This window comes from Vanellus vanellus, assembly GCF_965231255.1.
Source record: "Vanellus vanellus genome assembly, chromosome: 15".
NCBI lineage: Eukaryota > Metazoa > Chordata > Aves > Charadriiformes > Charadriidae > Vanellus > Vanellus vanellus.
In genome coordinates this window covers 15858709-15880838 of record NC_138920.1, presented here as the reverse complement: position 1 = coordinate 15880838, position 22130 = coordinate 15858709, and the positions used below count along the sequence as shown (strand labels likewise).

Genomic DNA, 22130 nt, shown 5'->3' with positions numbered 1-22130 from the left:
CCTCTGGGGAGTTTTGGTGGCGGAGGAATTACTCCTCCATAAGTGGGTCAGATCCTGCTCTCACTGACGGCTCCGTGCGAATGCACAGTGATTCCTCCCGTTTCGCTTGGCAGAGAATCCCGCAGTTGTCCCAGAGGTTTGTGGAGCTGCTACAGTCAGGCAGGAGAGACTGGACAGTCAGTAATTCCCTGATTAGGCGGTATAATGAGGTTCAGCTTGTGCTGAATGCGAGTCACTAATGAAGCAAAACTCTCATTAAGCTATTGCAACGTACACTGCCACCGGCTCACGGAAGGCGAAATCCTTCCCGTTCCTGTATCGCTTTCCTCGGAGCAGTAGAGGTTCTCTGCAAAACCCGAAGCCGTACAAGCAGGAAAACTGGGAAGCTGCACATCGTCAGGGTGAATGACGGGGGCTTGAAAAGTCTTAAGAAGTTTTAGACCTGTTGGGAATCTCTTGCCTTTCTTGCACATAGTTGCAGGCTGTTCCCAACTGCTTGAAAATGCCCCAAAGTTCACAACCCTCCGGTGGGCGCAACACCAGAACAGTTTTCAGGTGGGGAATGTCTTCACACCTTTCCTTCTCCCACCCAGTACTGCAGCAGCATAATCTTGCTGGGAGCTTGTGAGCCCCTGGGAAACAAAGCCCCACACAGCTCTGGCAGTTCTCACTTTTACTCTGTGACCCAACGACTTTTTGAAACTTCTGAGTTAGAAACCGGTGAGGTGCTCAGTGGAGCACCGTGTTCCCGCTTTCATTGCGTTCCCTGCATCATCTCAGAGCCTGAGAAGCAAAAAGCGGCAGGAGCTGCAATGCAAACCTGAAAATAACTGTCCTGCTGTGTCCCTCCTGAACAGCAGAGGTAATAATAAATGATATCGGGATGATAACAACCTGATTTCGTCCACACTACTAAAAATGCTGGGATACCTTTTATTCCGTCACTCCCCGTCTCGCGTGGCTGTTGTGGTTGGACCTGACCTTCCTCTGCTTTTGTTGGGCTGTTTTTCTTTTTTTTCTTTTTTTCCTCCCTCTTAATCTCATTTTGAAATCCAGAAGCCTACAGCAAGTCTGACGTGGTTTCTGGTATGTGCCACTTGGAAGAAATGGAACAGTATGATGATTTATCGTTTGTGAGCAGCTGCGCTTTAAACTTCCAAGGAGAGAGAAATCAGCCTTAGTAATAACCTAAATTAATAATGTTTGCTTTTATGTCTGCAATTTTTCATCAAAATAGCTGGCCCCACAAAAGGTATCGTATTATTATAGCTAAAAATCAAATGCAGTGGAGCCGATTGCATTGGTGCAGCCCTCTGACCCGGGCGCAACAGCAGGTGAACCTGTGCTTATTTCTAACCTGGAGTTCTAATTTCTGATTTGTGTTCTTAGGGTCCGAATTTATATGAAATATCGTTAAGCCTGGGCTATTCTAAGAGACTTGCAGGATTTGCCTGGTGTTAAGGCTGTTTGGCTCAAACCAATTTGACTTTATTTATTATAGCAGACCAGGGGGTTCCTCCCACTCAGAGCCTGTCGGGTCCCACCGCTTTTAAAGGCACCGGCACGGCAGAGTCGGTTTTGGGTGCATTTTAACTAAACTTTCCTAGAGCTCTGTATTTATAACTCTTTGCATTTCCTCACTGAATTACAAGCAGAAATCAGAAGCGGAAGCGGTAACGACAAAAATACCTGCGCGGTTCTGTAGCTTCATTTCGGCAGTTTGGCTCCTCCTGGTTTGTGCGGGAGGTTACGGCCGTGCCCGTCTGGGGAGCCAGGGAGGAGGGTGGCTGGTTTAGACCGAGTCAAATACCACACGAGGACCTCCTCTTCGTGACGGCCAGAAAAAATTGTGAGAGATGGTGGATGTTCAGATAACAGGGGGAATTTGTAGGGAGAATAATTAGGGGAGAAAACGCTTAAGGAAAAGATCGAGATGGCATTTTAACACAGGGCACACCTGCGCCGCAGTGCAGAAGACAGCGGTTTCTCGGCTGCGTTGGACAGCCCGTGCTGACTGATCCTCTGCCTGCGGCGCCCGGTTGGAAGTTAATTTATATGTCCCTTAACGCTACACCCAGCAGAGACAGCTGGGAGAGGAGGCAGAGCTGCAGTCCCACCGTGTGACAGAAGTTGGCCTAAGGCATCTATTTCTAAGACGCTTTACAGAACGGGATTTAGATGCCTAAATTACTTAGGGTTTTTTCACCCAAGATCTTTATCGCATACGTGACTTTTCTCAGTAGAAAGCAATAGGGACTCCTAACGGTAACGTTCTCATGCTCTTTCTCGCGAGCCAGCCTCTTAAAAGCACCGGCACTAACAGCACGAGGTGCTGCCTTTTTCTATTTCGCAAGTACAAAGTGTCTCCAACCAAGCGGACACAATTGCCATTTTTCGCGGCCAAGTGCACGCAGCACGTGTTTTACAGCAGCTTCTTCCAGAGCTGGATCAATTAAAAGCGTAATGTTGGGATGGCACATCCCCTTTAATGGGTATTGTCTGTGCTCTGTCATCCTTCCACCCTTAGCTGGTCTTTACTGCTTGTGAGTGTGATATGTCATTAAGCATTAATATATACAAACAAGCATTTCTGTTAATAATAATGTTAATATCAATAAAGCTCAGCAAACCCCGAGCACCACTTCGCAGTGGCTCCTCAGGTCCACCAGCGGTGCCGCTGCTGCGGTGCAGAACTGCCTCCTCGCTCTCTCTGCCAGATGTGAGCCAATTCAATTACACCAGTGACTTACCTGGCCCTGAGTTTGCTCCTTTCCAAAGTTTACTCTTCTCTTTTTCAGGGCCCACTTGGTCTTCAAGGCCCGATGGGAGCCCCCGGTGTCAGAGGTTTCCAGGTCGGTATGCTGACGGGGGTGATTTAACGTGCATCGCGTTCTGGCACACCACAGTTCTCCGCAAACCTCTGGGCAGACGAGCGCGTGATGGCAACAAGTGATGGGAAGAAATGTCTTTCCACTTGCCAGAACCAGATTGACACCTTTATTAACAAAGTACAGTAGAAAAATTTAGATGAGATATTAGTAAGAAATGTTTCCCTGTGGGGGCGGTGACCCCTGGCGCAGGGTGCCCCGAGAAGCTGTGGCTGCCCCATCCCTGGAGGTGTTCAAGGCCGGGTTGGACGGGGCTGGGAGCAACCTGGGCTGGGGGGAGGTGGCCCTGCCCAGGGCAGGGGGTGGCACTGGGTGGTCTTCAAGGTCCCTTCCAACCCAAACCATTCTATGAAAAGCACCAGGGCAGATAAGCTGCCTGCTGGAACTATTTATATTTTATATTTGTTTGCAAACAAGGGTTTGAGTTTGACCTATGTAAAGACACCTTAATTTCTCCTCGATCTGGACACTCCAAGCCTGAATGTCTTCAGTGAACTCCTCCTCCCTCCTGCCACACTGGGGCTCTCGTATTTGGTGCTCCCCTCTCCGAGGGACTGTGCGTTCCCCGGAGAAACTGGCTGAAAAGCAGCGTAGGTTCTGGGAGCATCGCTTGGTCAGGAGTCACAGACGGGACTATTTCGTAGTGAGAGACCTGGGCCAGGCGAGGGCTGGGGCACTTGGGCAGGTGGCTGAAACGTGGTGGGGCAGAAGTCAGTGAGCTGAGCCGACCAACGCAAGTGGTACCAGCAGTCAGCGAGCGGTCCCTAGGTCCTGGGGGGAAAAGGAGAGAGGACATCAAAGACAAATGACCTTTTTGACCACGTTACGGAGACTGGTGAACTTCGGGGATGTCAGGATGGGCAGGGTTTCCTGGAACTTGAAGCTGTAGCTCTTTCTTCTTTGTTTTCCTAACAGGGTCCCAAAGGTGCCAGTGGTGAACCTGGCCTGCCTGGTCCAACTGGGATTCGTGGAGAGTTAGGTGACAGGGTAAGGAGAAAACATCTGTAACCAATTCCTGGGGGGGAGATGTGAAATTGGAGCGTAACGGGGCCCCCAAACACGGCGTAGCCGATGTCACCCCAGCAGACACGGGCAGGCTGGGTGGGAGGTGGGTACGTTGGGTGTCCCAGTCCGTTCCCTGCGGCTGTGGGATTTGTAGCAGGATTTGTGCATCGTCTCTCTTCTGTTCCTGCCCTTATTTCCCTTTCATTTTAGGAACTCACACTATTTTTAGTTGTTGTTTAAAAGAGATTTTGGGGTCTTATCCTAGCCAGAAGAGATGATTGCCGGGTTTTTTTCCCCTGCTCCGTGTGCTGATTTCACCGTGAGCAGAGCCGATTCATGCATTTTTGTTGTTCAGATGCTTGATTAGGACTTCTGGAATTTTCTTTTAAATGACAGTTTACTCAGTGATTTTCTTTCTGAACGGCAACGCACCTGGGCCCCACACCTCAGAATAAATGCAGCTTTTTATTCAAATGAATTCGTTCTCAGTTAAAAGCAGCCAGCGGGGTAAAGTGAATGACATTTGTTCGGGGCTTGCAGGAGAACAGTAGCCGTGTGTTCACCCGCTCCCTCGACTCCGGCTTTAAGGTGAAGTTTCTGTATAAGCAATCACAGCGGCACCGCGGGGCTTTCACAATGGCCCTTCTGTGCCGGCTCCAGGCAGGTTTAAAGAGAGCCTCTTGGAGGAACGGTGAGCCTGGAAGCGTAGAACAGGAGGGTTATTGTGGAGCAGCAGGGTCCTGACTGCGTTCAGGGCTTCGTTGGGGTGAAAAAAAAAAAAAAGTGTGTTCAGAGGGGAAGAGGCCCCTGCACAGAGCAGCCTGGTATCCAGAGAGCTGCTCCGAGCAGAGGGAGGGGAGATGTTATGCTTAAAGCAAAAAAAGAGAAAAAGAGAGAAAAAGAAAAATGGAAAGAAAGAGAAAGGAAAGAAAGAGAAAGGAAAGAAAAAAAATCGAGGTTTTATTTCTGGCTCTGAAGTTAAGTGTAATTACTCTAAGATGCAATGGTCGAGTGTTTCATAACACCCACCCCAGCTCGTTAACAGCTTTCCCCAGCAAAACGTGCTGTAGCAGGTTTGGATAACACTGGAGACTTTCCGCCTCCACGTGTGCAGCGGGTTCGCGGGTAATGTCCCCTCCCGCCCAGCCCCACTGCTGTGGGTGACAGCCGCGCGCGCCCGGAGCCCTCCTCTCTGCCAGCCGTCAGCGCGGCGAATTGCCACGCTTCTTACTGGGCACAAGGTTTTGGCTGGGAAGACCCTAAAACCTCCGACCGTGTCTTTATAGCTTAAGCAAATGGCCTTTGCTGCTGGGGGAGATGGCGTCTGCCGGGGGCAGACAACGACGGCAGCAGGTCCTGCCCGGGGTTCGCCTCGCCGCCAGCCCGACGCGTACAGCGAGGAGAGCTGCAAATACAGGATCAATACAATCACTCCGTCCCGGCTGCGGCTAACCCATCACGCTCTCCTCAAATCAATATGGCTTTTTTTTTTTTTTCTTCTTTGTCAAATATATATATATTCCCTCAAGCCAGAGTTAACAGGAATTGATACGCTTTTTCACAGTTCTCGAGACGGACTGTGGCCAGGAATATAAACCACCATATCAATAAGTGTATCTTCTTGCATGAAAAATAGAAGAGGTTCAGTGCATTTGGCCATAAGATATAAAATAGCATTGGGGCAATATCTAAACCATCTTGTTGGAGCGGGATACTGGGGAGGGGAGGGATTTGACTGTTATCGCTGACTGTGGTAGCAATAGGCGATTATTTTTCCTAAGGTTTCTTTTATTAAGATCACGTTCCTGAGGATTCTGGATGCTGGCAGCCGTCTGGAGCAATGTCTCTCTCGGCTCCATCCCGGGAGCAGTGCCTCTCTCGGCTCCATCCCGGGGGCATCGCTGGGTGCTGGGCAGAAATGTTAGTTGTGTTCAACTGGTGGCGACACAACCGTGAGGGTGGCTGGTGGACGTGGAGTTGGGGGTCCTAAAGTCCCACCACTCCCTTCCTGCTGCTGGGAGTCACCACTGCTGTGAACTGTACGCTTTTGAATCAAAATCTTTTGGGTTAAGCTTTTCTTCAGGGGCCCGTTCCTTGCCGGACACAGTCCGTGGTGACTAAGCTGTCTTTTAGTGCCATAAACTTTCACGGAGCCCTTGGACTCTGTGAAGCTGGAGGTATAAATCTCGACGATCACGTTCAGAAAAGAATGTATCGCCTTTGCCATCAGTAAACATAAAATGGGAGATATAAACAGCCACAGCAATTCTTGCGTTTCCACATTCCGTTGTCTGTTTTGCCGGGAATTATTTTTTCTTTAATCGAAATTCCCCTCCCTTTTTTAACTTATTCGGTGTGTGACTTGAGCAAAACGACATGCCCTTGTTGTATGTGTTTGCCCTCCTTGGAGATTCTGTTCTGCTGAGCCATCTCCACATCTAGTTATTAAAAATAGATCAGTTTGCAGACGCCGGATTGATGAATGTGCTGTAGAAACCCTGTTGGAAGGGTAAAATGGTTGAATTTCCCATGTAGATTTTGTAGCGGAAAAAAACTCCTGGGGTTCTCCTGAACTCCTCATTGTTGCTGCTTAACAGACCCACAGCCACAGAATAGGGCTGCGAAAGCATCTCCTGTCCTCTCTGGCAATGCCGGGTAGATAGAGTTAAAGTTGGGAGGATTTTTCAAGCTGCCTGAATTATCCCTAGGGCGATGATCAGTTCATCAGCTACATGTATTTTATTCCTGTGGCCGTGTTGTTCTGTGAATCTCAAAGTCAGGAGCACCTGACTCTAAATCCCCAGGAAAACTGACAGCCTAATAAAGCCCTGAAAAACCACCCTGACTTTTCACCGTTGTGATAATAAATGTTCTCATCCATTTTATACCATAAGTAAATTCAATCTCCTTCTCACATCTTCAGGTGTGAAAGGCGGAGATCAATTGTCCACCAGTCTCATCTGGGACCTCGTCCTTTAATTTGTGAATTTGTTAAATTGCTCTTTCGGTCATGATAGAGAGATGACAATGAAAAGCAGAGGGGCAGCAGTAAAACAGAGTTCCTGCCCCTGGGATGGATGAGAAAGATGACTTTTGTAAAACAGGTTTTGAAATCCACCGCTAGGATTTAAAAGCACCAAATTAATTTTAGTTTTATTTAGGAGATTGAGGAGGATGGTATGAAAAAGGCCAGTGTAGGTAGCCTGTGCTGGGCAGGTGGGGAGCAGCACATTGCCCGTGTCAAGAAGGTCTCTCTGGTCTGGTTGGATGAGGACGTGGTGGGCAGAAGACCACCGGGTCTGAGCTGGGAGGTCCTGCCCATCTGGCAGCTGCTCGGCGCTGGAGGGAAGAGCCTGAGAAACTGTCCTACAACACAAAACAGAACCCAAAGCTAGCAAGGGTGCTTAAAATCCCTTCTTGTTTTGAAGAAGTATGAAAAAGATTTGGTCCCTGTTACTTGGCAGTTGGGAGACTCATTCCCAACCCCTCGCTGGGTGAGGGACTGTCTGACCGCACCAGGAATTCACAGGAAAATAACAGTTTAAGCTCATTTGCCGTCTGTCTTTTCCTTATTCTCAGGGTCCGACTGGTGTTCCTGGTCCCAAAGGTAACCAGGTGAGTGAAGCTGATCTTCCTCCTGGGATAACTTCCATGCTGTAGGCAGTGGAGGCATTTAAACCCCACCTGAGGGGCAGCCTCTGCCAGCACAGCCTGCTCTCCTTCCCTCAAATATTCTGGAGCAGGCACCAGCAAAAACCCTCTTTGGTCCCGTTCTTCCTGCGTTGGCGAAAGAGGCCTAGGCTGTTCTGATGGGAACAGAGGAAAATGCTGATAAAAATGCACTGCTGTTTGTTTTGTAACCACGAGGCACGCCGTACACGAGCTCCTCGCATCATACTCCTCCGAGTTAAGTGTGGAAGCGCAGTTTTTCACGGAGCACCATGTGCCTGATGAAGAGGATTTGTCCTAACCTCAACGCTTGGCAGACCAATAGACTAATTTAATCTTTTACTTTTTGCTGCTGAACTTCCATAGTTGGGTTAAGCTCAGTGATGAGCTTTTGAGACAGTTTTCATCAAATGGATGACACTTACGTTAATGGATGACACTGTTTTTGCAGGGAACACATGCTTTTCCAGCAAGCGTTTCTTGGTTTGTTTACCGGTGTCGGTGTCTGCGTGGTCCCTCTTTTGTCACTAAGGGAAAGACCAACCTAACCTGCTTTAGCCACCCTTGTGTTAGGGTCCCCAGAGAGGGAGAGGGATGGTCCTCACCAAGTGAAGGATCGCTTCTGTTTAAGGGTAGGATGAAGCCATTCTTGCAGATGACTCTTTCCACTGAGGAAACCTAAAGGACACGGCTACACTGGACATGGAACGTTTAGCTGTCATTGCAAACTCATGTTTTCTGTGAGACCCAGAGCTGAGGAACCTGAAATTCAGATTCCCCATGCCAGCCAGTGGATGTCTTTCACAGCCACCCCATCGGGTCTCTCATCTGTATGACTCCAGCCTTTCATCCAAGTACCAGCTTGTTGCAAAGGGCTCCCAGTCCTGTGCAAGCTGCCTTCCACCAGGAGTGCCATGGAAGTGGAACTCTACAGCTACTGTAGAGTTTAGCTTTAGGAAGAGAGAACTTCCTCTTGCTGGAGCAGCTGTATCAGCTGCAAAGTGCCCCCGTGTCCCGTAGGTGCTGAGGTTATCCAGGTCTCAGTGAGCCTTATTGCCAGTAACCTTTGTGCATCAACAGGGGCAGTGTTAATTCTGGTGTCTCGCTTTCAGGGTATTGCTGGAGCAGATGGCCTCCCAGGTGACAAAGGAGAACTGGTAGGTGTCCTTAAATTCAGGAGAATTGTCTCCTCAAATAACAGGTGGGTCTAGAGAACCATGAATCAAGAAACTGATATGGTCAGTCAGAATTAACCATCCAAGAGCTCCAACCCTGCTGGCTGCCAAAAGGAGAAGGCAACACAAGCCTTTCCACCAACATAGCCATGGTGTGCATCAGCTCTGCTGTCTTAGGAAGCACCGTATAGCCCGTGTGGCCTTTGCAGAACTGTGGCGTATTGGTGCTCAGTTGACATTTTACTCCTCGGAGCGGTTGACATGGCTCTGTCCATGGGGGGTTTGGTCCATGTCAAGAAGTAGCCAGGTTGCCTGGACCCGCGTTCAGCATTGGCACCCAGGGCCAGTCTTGGCGTCAGAGTCCTCTCCCTGTTGTGCCAGGGCTGAATCTGGTCTCCAGCATCCCGTTACCATTCCTGGCCCCTCTGCTAGAAAAGCCCATTAGATGCCACATACGTGTCATGGCGGCTTCACGGCGCTTGGGAGATTTGACATTAGATGTGCATTTTCTGAATGGATCATTCTTTCTTATTTCCCTTTCTTTCTAACAGGGTCCCTTTGGTCCCCCCGGCCAAAAAGGAGAGGTATGTGTCAGACACTGTGGGCTCATGCCCGGAAAGGTTTGGGAGTAAACATGCTTATCGCATCTTTTGATGATGTAGCTCCATAAACTATGTTCTGGCATTGTTTCCTAGAAGCACGTTTTCTTCATGGTCGTGCTATAAAATCTGTGACAATGACAAATTTTTTTGGCATTCAAAACATTCAAATGTGTTTGACCATTTTGCTGCAGCAGGGACTCCTATTATCATGACCTATATACGTAAAATCACCTGTACGATGTAAGAAACGCTCGTGATCAGCCAAATCAGTTAAGGAAATCCAAAGAAAGGCTTAACTAATCCCCATGAGAAAAGAATGCACCGTGTCTTCTGTTTTAAGTAGTTTGTTGTTGTTTTTCTTCTAAATCACAGCCAGGAAAAAGAGGAGAACTTGGTCCAAAAGGTGTCCAAGGACCTAATGGGACAGCTGGAGTACCAGGGATCCCGGGACACCCAGGGCCCATGGGCCATCAGGGGGAGCAAGGCGTTCCCGGCATCACGGGGAAACCTGGGCCTCCTGTGAGTATTACCCGCTGCTGCGGCGCAGGCGCGGGGTCTCTGAAGCGAACAAATGGGTCGTGGGTTTTGGATGCGTGTTCAGAAAAATGAGGTGCTGCTTCTGAGCAGGCAAAAGTCGGTAACTGGGCGTGCGAGCTGAGAGCCTTCCATTGAGAGTTTACTGGTGCCAAAGGACGAACAGCTTGCAAGCTGCAGAGTGAAAATCCCCCCGAACGCGTGCCTGGCAGAGTTAGTCTTCTCTGGCAGTGACACACGGACAGATTATCCGCGTCCATCGGGAGGCGCTGTGAGGCGCTGCGCTCATTACAAAAGTGAGGTAGAAGTTGGTCATTTAAAAATACAACTCCTACTCGCCGCTTCAAATGTTAGAGCTCTGTCTTGGTCCAGGGCTCCTGTTTCATCATTCAGCAAAGGCCAAATAAGCCCCAGGTTAAATATCTGCCCTAACGTTAAAATTTGTCTCTGCCATTGGTATGACAGAGCTTCTAAATTGAAGCCGTCATCTTTGGAAAAGGGAAAAAAACCACTGCTCTTCCTGAGGGATCCCGTGCACCTTACCGAGCTGCTGGAAATGAGTTTCATGTCCTGAAGCTTCTGTCCGGGATGATTATTGATAACGTGGTTGGTTTAAGGAGAGATTCTTCTATTAATTGCAGGGCAAAGAGGCCAGTGAACAGCGTATCAGAGAACTCTGTGGGGAAATGATAAATGGTGAGTATTACTGAGAGAGAACTGACTTAAATTACCATATTTAGCTGAAGATGAGTAGATCCCGATGGCTCCTGAGATTTGTTATTTTTCTGTCTTAATAAGATATGTTGACCTTTACCGTAAGGAAGTTAGTCCGGAGGTCACCTTGTTGTCTGGGATGTCTTTCATTTTTCTAAAATTAGTATTTTTGAATGATTCATCATGGTGCCATACAAAGTGTGCGGAAAGCAGCTTGGACACAAGTACCACACGCGCGGGCTGGGCACCGTGTCCGCCCTTCGGCCGCCCTCCGCAGCACAGCGCATCTCCCGGCGTGGGGCTCGGGCAGCGGCCGGCTCCCAGGGAGTCCTCTTCTTCCTTTGAAGCCACCGTTCTGCCTTTACGGTCACCATTTGGGATGAAGTTAAACTCTGGAATATTGTTTCAGAAAACTTGTTTTAATTATTTGAAGTATTGTTTTCTAGAAGACTTGACATCTTTAGAGTGGTTTAGGAAATAGGAAACCTGCAGATTTCTGACCAAAATCTCCCTCTCTGGAGATGTTAAAAGAAGAAATAATTTAAAAAAAAAAAAAAAAAAAAGGCACAGATGAGCTGAGAGGACAGAGTCAACATTTAGTTTGCTTCTGCAGAAGCAGGAAGGGTGTGGGAGCGGCAGTGCAGCTCTGCTTGGCGGTCAGACACCCGGTTTTCAGCTGCTCGCTCAATTAAGGACCCTTGGTGGCAGACGGCAGAGCACCAAGCAAAGAGAGAAAATGTCGGACATGTTCTTCATTGTTCTTTTCAGATCAAATTGCACAGTTGGCTGCTAATCTGAGAAAGCCCTTGTCTCCTGGAATGACGGGTCGTCCCGGCCCAGCTGGTCCCCCAGGTCCTCCTGGAGCTGTGGGAAGTGTCGGGCATCCCGGTCCTCGTGGTCCCCCTGGATACAGAGGGCCGACAGGAGAACTTGGTGATCCTGGTCCCAGAGGTAAGACCAAACCAACCCGCTTCTCATTTATGCCCACTGAAATAAATTGCAAACTTGTACTAATTTCAGCAGTGGAGGAAAAAAAGATGGGGCCTTGGGCAGCTGACGCAGTTCTAGAGGGCGGTTTGGAATCTTTAGGGTCCAGCGTAAGTGAAGGTCCTAGCAGCGTCCTGAGGATTTTGAGTTCCTCTTGGTCTTTCCCAGTCCTGTCCTTGGAGCCGGCTGCAGTACCCAACTCACTGTTGAAACTGTCTATTTATGATTAAAGGTGACACTGGCGAAAAGGGAGATAAAGGACCTGTTGGTCAAGGTATTGATGGGCCTGACGGCGATCAAGGACTTCAAGGTAAGGCTGCGCGAGTAATTTAATAAACCATGACTAATGTAAAGGCTTAAGAGGGACAGCTCTGCATGACAATCATTTTGTCCCTGTAATGGTTACAGTAGGGTGTTTTTCCTGTGGGTACAGCAGGCGCAGACAATTTGAAAAGCAGAAGTTAATTAACACATCTCCTCTTCACACCGCTCCTGTCTAGTCCTAAATGTTTTGGAGAATGGTTTTGAGAAAAGGCTGCCGGGACAGCCAGACCCCTCATTTTTTCTTGGTTTCTTCCACTAATGGCTGTGAAAGGTCAGAGCTTTTATAGATGAGGAAGTCAGAACCCTTCTTAACTGTTCCCATGTGGCTGCCAGTGTCGGAAGGTTCTTCTTTGCAGCAGTACTTCATGCTGCTCATTAAGGATGGAGTTGGTTACTGCATCTGTCGGTTCATTTGAAGGTGTGTAACACCTGCATGGTGCTGGCTCCAGATTAAGGCAGAAGGCTGATGCCTGCTGCCCGCGTCCCTGTGACCATCTTCTCGGTGCTGTGTTTACAGAACGCCCACAGTGAAGGCTACAGCCTGGACTACCAGCTGTAGTCCTCCAAAATCCATGTTTATGGGTCAAACAAGAGAAATAGGGGACAATATTTCATTTTACCGAAAACAACTATAACTTCCTAGCATAATGATTTTGGGAGTATAGTGGTATTATTGCTCTATGCCTGGGCATAATCCCAACTCTTGAAGTCCTGAATCCTTTATCATAGGATTCAAAGATTAATTTATGCAAATTGATGAATATCTATTAGAAACTCGGAAGAGTATTCTTTATTTTGCTCACCTATTAAAGCAGCTTTTCTCATTGCAATTGCATCTGCACAATGATTAAGTTACAGGCACCAAAAGCAGGCTCTGCATCCATATAATTTCATATACCCAGTTGTCTTAGATTCTTCCACAAAATAATTGCATTAATCCATAAATGTTTTCTTTTCCAAAGCATGTAAAAAGAGGCTGTTTCACATTAGATATTGAGAGCGTTTGTCTGACTCATGAACCGTGAGGAGATCAATAGTAGATGCGAGTCATCGCTTACATGAATAAAAAGAATCAGGCACCATCTCTCTATCTGTTAAGACAGAAATGGAGGTTTATGGACCACCTCATATAGCTGTTTCTCAAGGAGACTGAATCATATTTTACAGTATTTTAGCAAGCTTCCATAGCTTGCTGTTACAGAAATTAGTGCTTTGTGAATTATTTTTGGTATCTGAAGGAAAAAAGAAATTAAAACAATATGAGTCCACCCAAAGCAGAAATTAATTTTGCCAATAAACAAACTATGTATTTCATCGTGAGACAATTTTTGAAATTAGACACAGGTATAAAGGAAACTCCCTGTCTGTAATGTCAGGAAGATGTTCTGTATCATTATCCTCTCTACTCTCCTTCCTTGGCTCAGGATCTGAATTACAACTAGCCTTAAGGAAGTGCAATGAATTGGAGCAGCTGAAGGCCACTGCCTCCCACTAAGGAGCAAGCGGGCGGCCAGGAGGGAGGGACGGATGTGTATTGTCACAAGAAGTAAGCTGTGAGCTCACACATCCAGGACATCCCTTAAGCAAACAATTCAGGGATGATATAAAATAATTCTGGTTACAAAATAATTGTTACTGTTCATGGAGTCATACACTAATTGAGGCAGTATTGAGATGGAATCCAGTTTTACACTGGTCAGCAGAAGTCAAAACAGACACATGCAGTAAGAAAAGCGCAATACTAAACATCTGCCTTCAGCTACACCGAGGTAATTCCAGTAAATCCAAAGGTACTCTAAAAAAATCCAGTGCGCATACTCCAGATTCAGGCTAAATTTATTCAACACCTTGTATTCAACACGCCATAACAATTGTGATGTACAGACACACAAAGTATTTTAAGAAATCTAAAAGTAATACATATATACATTAAAAAAAAAAAGGGAAGGAAATAATTAATGTAATCTTTCTCCCATTCTTGTTTAGGACCACCTGGTGTACCTGGAATTACTAAAAATGGTCGGGATGGTGCTCAGGGTGAACCCGGTCTTCCAGGGGATCCTGGTACTCCTGGTGCTATCGGGGCTCAGGGAACTCCAGGCATATGTGACACATCGGCTTGCATGGGAGCTGTTGGAGTATCAACTTCCAAAAAATCATAAAACAACAGTACAAGAAGTGGAGAAGTGACTGAATATTTAAATAAACAGTGCATTGTAAGAAAACAGACAGAATCCTCCTAGTGATAAATGGACAGATGTTCCCTCTATTGTATTAAGTGGAGACTTTGACACAGTTCTATGAAAAAGAAAGCATAAGATGAAAACTTTAATTACGAGATGCTTTATGAGTATTTTCCTACCCCCAATTATTTTCCAGAACTTTTACTGCTAAACAACCTCACCTTCCCTTTCTCCCTTTGTTCAAGAGACCTGCAAGAGGAAGCGTTGTTCCTTTTTACCATCACCCCCCCTAACCGTACTTAAGATCATGAGTTTTCTGTATAAATGTTTGAGCCTTGTCGGTTGAATTCCTTGGTGCTGCTCCCATTGACTTCAGTTAGGCAGGTTTTTGTGCTAAGATACACGTTTTTAAGGTATTCAAGCACCTAACTGCTACTTACATCAGTGGAAATTAGGCATTTAAATATCCCATATTTTAGTATCTTAAGATTCTGACCTAAGTAAAGACCATAGCTTATGTATATGCTGTCAATTACCAATTTTCAGATGGCACCTCAAATATTTGCCAAGACTAGTAAATAGTAATCCTCTCGCAATCAAACTCTGCAAAAGGTGTAATGTATATATTTTAATTCACAGGGGAGAATTTTTGTATATTTCCATATGATAATAAAGGACATTAAGTAACAGCATTTTCACGACCTCTACTTAAGCTATTTGCACAGTAATTGTGAATGAAACCCCAAATAAGGAAGGATGCTCTTCCAAAGTCCAGCCAAAAACACCTGTAAGAACTGTTGTAAAAATAAAAGGAGATTTTTTTTTTAACCTTTTCTTTGTGATGTTGTAAGTGTCATTATAGACGTGAAACTAACTCAGCTGAACACCATTTTCCAGAACTGGTTTTACTAAGATTGTTTGGAAATAAATTGCTGCAAAATTGTCCATATCCGTGATTTACAACAGTATTGTTTTGGGAGATCTTTTTGTACTTTAAAACCTGCTAGCATCATCTATTTTAAAAAATCAATAAAACCACTCTCAGCTCACACACTATTCTATTTCTGACCTACATGCTAAAGTTTATGAACAAAGGAGTCATATTAGTCTTTAAATATGAAAATAGTTTCTGCATTTAAATAATCTACTGTTTACAATATGCCACTCTTGGACTAAAGTAACAATATAAGAACCTGTTGCACAGTTGTGTGATAGACATTAAAAATGGTACTGTATTTAAAAAACAATGCTAACACCATTGCTTTACTCTTCATGGCAAAGCATGTTAAAATACGTATGGCAAATATGAACTTCATAACATCAGCACAGTTTAGAAACTATGCACTTACTCAATTAACCAATATAGCCTTTACATTTTTAATGGAAAAAATGGGCATTAGAATATGGTAACTAATTCTTTTTTACACTTGAAGAGCACATTAGCATCTAGTCATTAAAAACAGGACAGATTCCTAACTGTACTGGATCGTCCAAAAAAAAAAAAACCAACAAAACAACACAACAAAAAAAACCCCAAAGCAGAACCACAAACAGAAAAAGAACTTTTTTTTTTTTTTAACTAAAGGGGAAAAATACTTCGCTGTCGTGTCATTGTCTTGTAGCGCCTTTGACAGAGCACTGATTGCTATTGCTGATAGTTAACTTTCATTTCCATTTTGAATAAAGAATGTTTTCTTTAAAGCTCTATTTATATATTTTTACAAGTTATAGTTTGCAATTTATATTCAGCGTGTAAATGGAGAAAATAAAATACAGTTTGGGCCATTGTTAGTTAGCCACACTTGTCATACAGTTCAAGGCGGTCAGTTCAGGCTACTTGGTCTCCATAGCCATGCATGTTTTCCTGCACTGGACACGTTACAAATGAGTCTGATCTTGCTATTTTTAGTCTCCTGCCTGTTTTACCACAGAACAGAGTCTCAAATTCCTAAAAATCAAAATACAAAAAACAATTATGTTTAATGTAGATATTTACTCGAGATATACATTTTTCTGTCTCACTAGTGTCTTGGCAAAAAAAAATAATACATCTTTAACAGGAAGTGCTGAGGAGCCGTACCAGTATCTATCCAAGCAGGTTTTCCTGTACACACTCCATCTACTCTCTCAAGATCCTCAGCAGAGCCGGACCTACTCTGGGCTGCAGCTGCGCCTGTGGTTGTATGGGAGCTGCTTATAGGGCACAGAAGCTTTTCCTGCTCTCACCCCCTCTGAGCTCGTGTGGGCTTGGAGCTGCAATTCCCAGCACTTAAGTACCAGTTTGAGACAATTAGGGTGGGGAGGAATGCTTGAAGAGGACCTCAATTCTACATTGTTATCCTGATAGTGTCATGCTCAGGAACTGGGCTAACTTAAAAAAAAATAAAAATTAAAATCTGATTTGAAAACCCTGACTAAGGACAGCCTATGATTGCACACTACTGAACTGAAACTGTTGTGAGGACAGCTATTAAAAAAAAAATTAAAAGGAATTTTCAATTATATACAGGTCCTTCACAAACAGCATCAAGCAGAAGCATCCCATATACTTTTAGCTATGTTATGATAGCTTTAAAACATTTCACGTTTTTATCAAGAACAAAAATGAAATTAGATTTAAAACCTTTTTCAGAGAATCACCATGCCTTTCCTGAATGTACTTCAGGAACGAAGTGGTCCATTGTAAAGTTGTTGCCTTATCAGTATCAACAGTACAGAATGGAACCAGAAGATTCAGCTCATCACAACAAATCCGGATTCTGCGCCTACAGGCAAATACAAAAGGTTATCAACCGACGGGTGAGAAAGGAAAAAAACCAAAAAAAAGGCAGACTACTCACCTGCGCTATAAGCCATGAACTTTGGCAACTTCTTTTTGTTTGCTACAAGCTTTATATTTGTATATTATACATGTTATAAACGTTAAGTTATTTTTATAGAATTGGTTAAATGTTTTGAAATCTCTCTTTTTGTTTGTTTATAGAGTAAAAAACCAAAGATGACAACAATGAAACATACATGTTTTTTCCTCTAAGGAACATCAAACCCTCACACCTCCTGCATAGTTTTTTATTGTAGGTAAAACAAAGTATGTCAGATTTACATTTTACTCTGGATAATGACAGCAGTATTACAGTATCAATATTTTAGGCTTCAAAAACTTTGTCTTGCCACTCCTCATAGAAATTACCTTCTGTCTCTCTCCATGCGGTTATGTCTTTCTCTTCGCTGAGCAATTCCGTCCTGTGTACCGCTTTGCACCTGCATACTTGAATTTGACTGTGCTGACTGCCAGGGACCCTGGGCAGACGCAGTACTCTGGCTATCATGATGCATATTTTGTATTTCACTAAGAGGTTTGCGATCTATGTTTGCATCCGATGGACTTATTTGGCTGCAACTTCTTCTGTTTATCGCTTGCTTGCATATTTTGTCTTCTTGGAAAAACAAAGAGGAAAAGAAGAACCTATTTATAACCCTCCCACTAATCACTGAAAATTAAGATCGTGGAAAATTTTTTTTGGTTGCTTTATTTATGTGGAATAATCTTTGAGGCTTTACTGCTAGCCTAGATTGACTCTTATAGCAGCGCATGCCCTTCGGAAGCCCTACGGCACTGCCTGCTGTCAAAATCCACCTAGCTTCTATTTTCTCAGAGAACACAGTGAGGTCATGCCTGCTGTTGATGAGCATTTGAGGCAGTCTTTGAAATGTCCTTCAGTTTGATCCTGACTGGATCTGCTGTGTCAACTTTGGGGTCAAAAGTGCAGAAAGAGACCAGTTGCTTACTCTAGCCCCAGATTTTTCAAAGGTACTTTGCAACCTTGGGTTTTCTCATTTCAAGCTAGCAGTGCGAAACAATTTTGAAAGTACAGCTAAAATCATAGGTGTTGCACTTCTTTGGAGAAATCTAGTCCCATACTGCCTAGAGCGCATCTCAGACATAAAACCCACACCTCATATGATTCACTGAAACCATATTCTTTCTAAAAAACACAAACATTCAGAAAAAAATGTAGATTTGAAGGCCAAGAGAAAGCTAAGTGAAAAGAAGATAAATGGTTTACCTCCAACTTTAATCCAAACTTCCTCAGGCAACACTTTATTCATAGCACCTACTGTCTGTTTTGTGGATTCAATGTCCTGATAGCAGAAAGAGAATGTCTTGGGTATCCCAAGGTCTTGATGTTTGGCAGCGTCCAAAACAGTGCAAGACGTTCCAGAGGTCTGTGAAAACCCAAAAAGAAATACTTAGAGGACTATATATATAACAAAGAGACTATTTTGGTATCTTTATGTTAACTTCTTATATTTTAGCCCTGTGATTCGATGTGTTGTATCAGAATAAATCCCAATTACTTCTGCACACCACAACCATAGGATTTTAACAGACTGCTGTGTTTTTTGGGATACCCCGACATTGCTGAGTGCCATGCCACCACTATTCCTTCAGAGGTTACTGCAAGTTGGGGGGGGAAATCTCTTTCATCAAAATTAATTAGAAAAAAAGAAACCATCTAAGTGTCTCCTTCTTGTCTTGCATAGATGAAGCAGATGATAGATAGAAGGATAAACTCAAGGAAAAAACTCCTTCCAGTAAGAAACCCAATGGCCTGTTGATCATTACCTGGATGGACATTATTACAAATAACGTAACTGCCAAACAATTGGTTTGTGTGGCAAATTACTTTTGATGGTCTGAAAGATTAATACAAGAATAAATAAATTGCATTACAGATCATTCTGATCATCCTTATTCAAACCAAGTCACACTTTAACACAAACATTTAGAATTGTATCACACCTAAGAGGTTAACATTATTAGCATTTGAAATCAGCAAAGTACAACTAGTGGTGAACACGTTATCTACCTGTGCTTGTGAAGGATTAGCACTTCCAGCAGTAGAACACGCGTTCATAGTAAATAACGGGTATGTGAACTGTAAAGATGGTGTGGCAGGTACAGTCTTATTTTTCCCTAATGCAGCACACTTGTTTTCTTGCTGATGAAGAGGAACACCTATCAGTTCTGATGGCTGTCGAATCAATGTTACTAAACTTAAAATAAAAAAAAAAAAACAACACAGAAAACATACCAGACAATACTTGAAAATGAGTGCAGAAAAATTTACAGCTACACATACTTCTCGTAACTATCACCAAGAAACCACTTTCATTTACTGTCAACAGAAATCATTATTATTGTCATATTGCCTACTTCAGGGACAAAAAAAAAGTATCAGCTGAGAAGGTATTTTATTCTGTGCAGTAACAATTCAGCTTTATGCCTCAATAAAATGTTTTATCAGCACACTAATACAGGTACAGTGCCAAATTGTAAAACAGTATTTTTGCTCAAAGTTTTCCCCATAGTCAGGCCCCCACATTACAACACTAATCAATTGCTCTTAGCATTTTATTGTGATCAAAAATCTACTTTGCTTTTAGCAATTTGCACATTAAAACTAGGTAATGTTCTTCTCACACCTTTATTTACATTGCATGTTGTTATCAAGAACACAGTTGTAAAGTAATCAATTTCGGAACAACATTCTGTACCATGTGTGCAATATAGAGAGGGGCCTAATCTGAGGTCAGTGGAGCTGCAGCCACGTTTGACTGGCACAGCTTAAAAAAGCCCAACCGATCATCGCCATGCATTAAAAAAAGTACTGTTCTTAGCTTTCGGGAAGAAAATCAGTTTTGAACTATATGATGATACACAGTTTAACAACATAAACTAAAAATTAATTGCAACACACTTGTTAAGAGTTACTCCAGATTCTTGGGGTTCTTGACATCTGGGGTTTTCTGTCTGGATGCTGTTGAATCTGTCTTCCAACCGAACTCTGACTGCAGATTTAGATCTAGGCTCTGGCGCCAGTGCCGAATTTTCAACAAGTATGTTTTCTTTATTTGCCCCACTTTCACTATGTTTAACTTTTACTAAACTGTATCCTGGGACTTCTACAGAGCTACCGTGAGACATTTTATCTGCTCGGTTCAAAGGGAGGTTAGACTCGCTAAGAAACATCATTCTGAGCTCCTGAAAGTCAGCATAGCCCAAACGCGGGTTTGAACTTGGCACGCTGCTGTCAGAAGGTAGTCCTGACTGACAGGCAACTGGGTAAACTGACTGGTTCCCAGAGCTGTTTGATGAACCCCCCTCCTGCGTGGTGTTCAGTGAAGTCTGGTGCACAGCGGCGTCTGCAGCATTACCAGGTGAGGAGAAAGAACTGAGCCTAGCTTCCACTTCACCTTCACTCGCTTGTGCCTCCATGTGCGAGTAAAGTACGTGCTGCAGCTGGGTATATTCAATTTCCATCATCTCCACCAGGCTGACATCTGTGGTGGTGAAGCTAAGGTTTTGCTCACCAAAGGAAACGTCACTTGAGCTTCCAGGTCCACCAGCCACCGGCGCGGGATCGGGAACGCTAGCTGTGCTTGGAGGAATGGAGGTCTGAGGTTCCTCAGGGGCCGATCCTGACATGACTACAGTGAACCTAAGCAGTCACCAACGCCTCTTTCAACAGTAAACCATAAAACCTGCAAGAATTACCAGTACTAGCCATGAAAAAAAATAAAGGCAAAAAGAAATTGCAGTCAATACCGGTTCTGGACCACCGCGAGGTAACCAAGGGAGGACCGAGCTCCTGCCAGAGCAGCACCAGCCACCCTGACCGTGTCCCCCCCCGCGCCCACGAGAAGCCCTCCCTCCCACCGACACCGCCGCTCACGACAAACGGGGCCCCACCGGCCCGCACCCGGCCTCGGCAGGGAGGCCCCGGGGCACTGCCGCCTCAGACCCACTCAGCGGAGCCGCCGGGCGCCCCGTGGGCCCCGAGGCGGCCCGGGGAAGGCGGAGGGACAGGCCCCGGCTGACAGGAGCCGGGGCGGAGCGGGGCGGGGGGAAGCAGCTCGCCGGGCCCGGAGCGGACCCCGCCGCCCGCCTCAGCCCACCCGCCGCCCGCGGCCGAACCCCCCCGCGCCCATCCGCCGCCAACCGCCGCGCGCAACCGCCGCCCGCCCGCGCGCGACCACCCTCCCCACCCACCCCCCCCCCGCTCCCCCTCGTCGCCCGCGCGCGCCCCCGCTCCGCGCCTCAAGGCGGCGGCTTCGGACCGGGGCGGCCGCCTCAGGGACCGCGGCGGGGAGAGGCCGCCGCGGGGTAGCGACGGGTACCCGGGCCTGCTTCCCGGGTCCCTTGGGGACAACGGAGCTAGTGAGGGGTCTGGAGCACACGTCTGATGAGGAGCGGCTGAGGGCCCTGGGGGTGTTCAGCCTGGAGCAAAGGAGGCTGAGGGGAGACCTTCTGGCTCTCTACAGCTCCCTGAAAGGAGGGGGTAGCGAGGGGGGGTCGGGCACTGCTCCCAAAGAACAGGCGATAAGACAAGAGGAAATGGCCTCAAGTTGCGCCAGGGGAGGTTTAGGATGGGTATTAGGAAAAAATTCTCCACAGAAAGAGTTGTCAAGCATTGGAACAGGCTGCCCACGGCAGTGGTGGTCACCATCCCTGGAGGTATTTAAACAACAGGTAGATGTGGTGCTGAGGGACATGGTTTAGTGGTGATTTTGACAGTGTCAGGTTCATGGTTGAACTCAGTGATCTTAAAGGTCCCTTCTAGCCTGGACAATTCTATGATTCTATTCTACAATTTTGTCCAGTTTGGGCTGTGGAAAACCGGCGAGTTGGGGTGGTGGAGCCCAGTCAGTGAGGAAACGTCCAGGGGAAGCTGCCCAGAGCGGGAAACACTGAGAGAACACAGAGGAAGGTCCCGAAAGTCACCATCTCCAACCCTCGGGCGAAGCCTCCCCGCTAAGTGTGGACACAGCGAGGTTTTATCCACGCCAAGCCATTAAACAGGAGCTTGGCATTGCTTTTCCACATAAGGCTTCCTCGTTCAACATGAACACGACAGGAATTTTTTCGCCAACACAAGGCTTTGGAATTCATCAGCTCACAGCCTGCAGGAAAACGTTGTGTTTACTTCAAGTTATTTTAGGAGCCAGGCAGTGGAGCTCAGGCCATTCAGGAACATGAAGCCTGTT

The 22130-nt window shown here is 45.8% G+C and overlaps 2 protein-coding genes across 2 annotated transcripts in view; one reads left to right on the top strand and one right to left on the bottom strand.

The window, feature by feature from the left end:
- The window catches only part of COL9A3 (collagen type IX alpha 3 chain), a gene marked incomplete at its 5' end in the record, with an annotated part of 40254 nt that extends 25345 nt beyond the window's left edge, over positions 1 to 14909 (top strand). Inside the window, 10 exons of the mRNA XM_082491315.1 lie at positions 2799 to 2852; positions 3804 to 3875; positions 7473 to 7508; positions 8675 to 8719; positions 9289 to 9321; positions 9712 to 9858; positions 10515 to 10569; positions 11356 to 11538; positions 11807 to 11884; positions 13885 to 14909. Coding sequence (XP_082347441.1) covers positions 2799 to 2852; positions 3804 to 3875; positions 7473 to 7508; positions 8675 to 8719; positions 9289 to 9321; positions 9712 to 9858; positions 10515 to 10569; positions 11356 to 11538; positions 11807 to 11884; positions 13885 to 14060 — 879 coding nt within the window. The 3' untranslated portion in view covers positions 14061 to 14909. The remainder of the gene's footprint in view (positions 1 to 2798; positions 2853 to 3803; positions 3876 to 7472; positions 7509 to 8674; positions 8720 to 9288; positions 9322 to 9711; positions 9859 to 10514; positions 10570 to 11355; positions 11539 to 11806; positions 11885 to 13884) is intronic.
- A 1005-nt stretch (positions 14910 to 15914) lies between these two features.
- TCFL5 (transcription factor like 5) lies at positions 15915 to 20571 on the bottom strand (the record flags this gene model as incomplete). Its single annotated transcript, XM_082491140.1, is given in 7 exon segments — positions 15915 to 15935; positions 15937 to 16029; positions 16705 to 16846; positions 17272 to 17515; positions 18149 to 18308; positions 18953 to 19139; positions 19844 to 20571. Coding segments are annotated over 7 exon segments (1575 nt in total).
- Positions 20572 to 22130: the final 1559 nt, after the last annotated feature.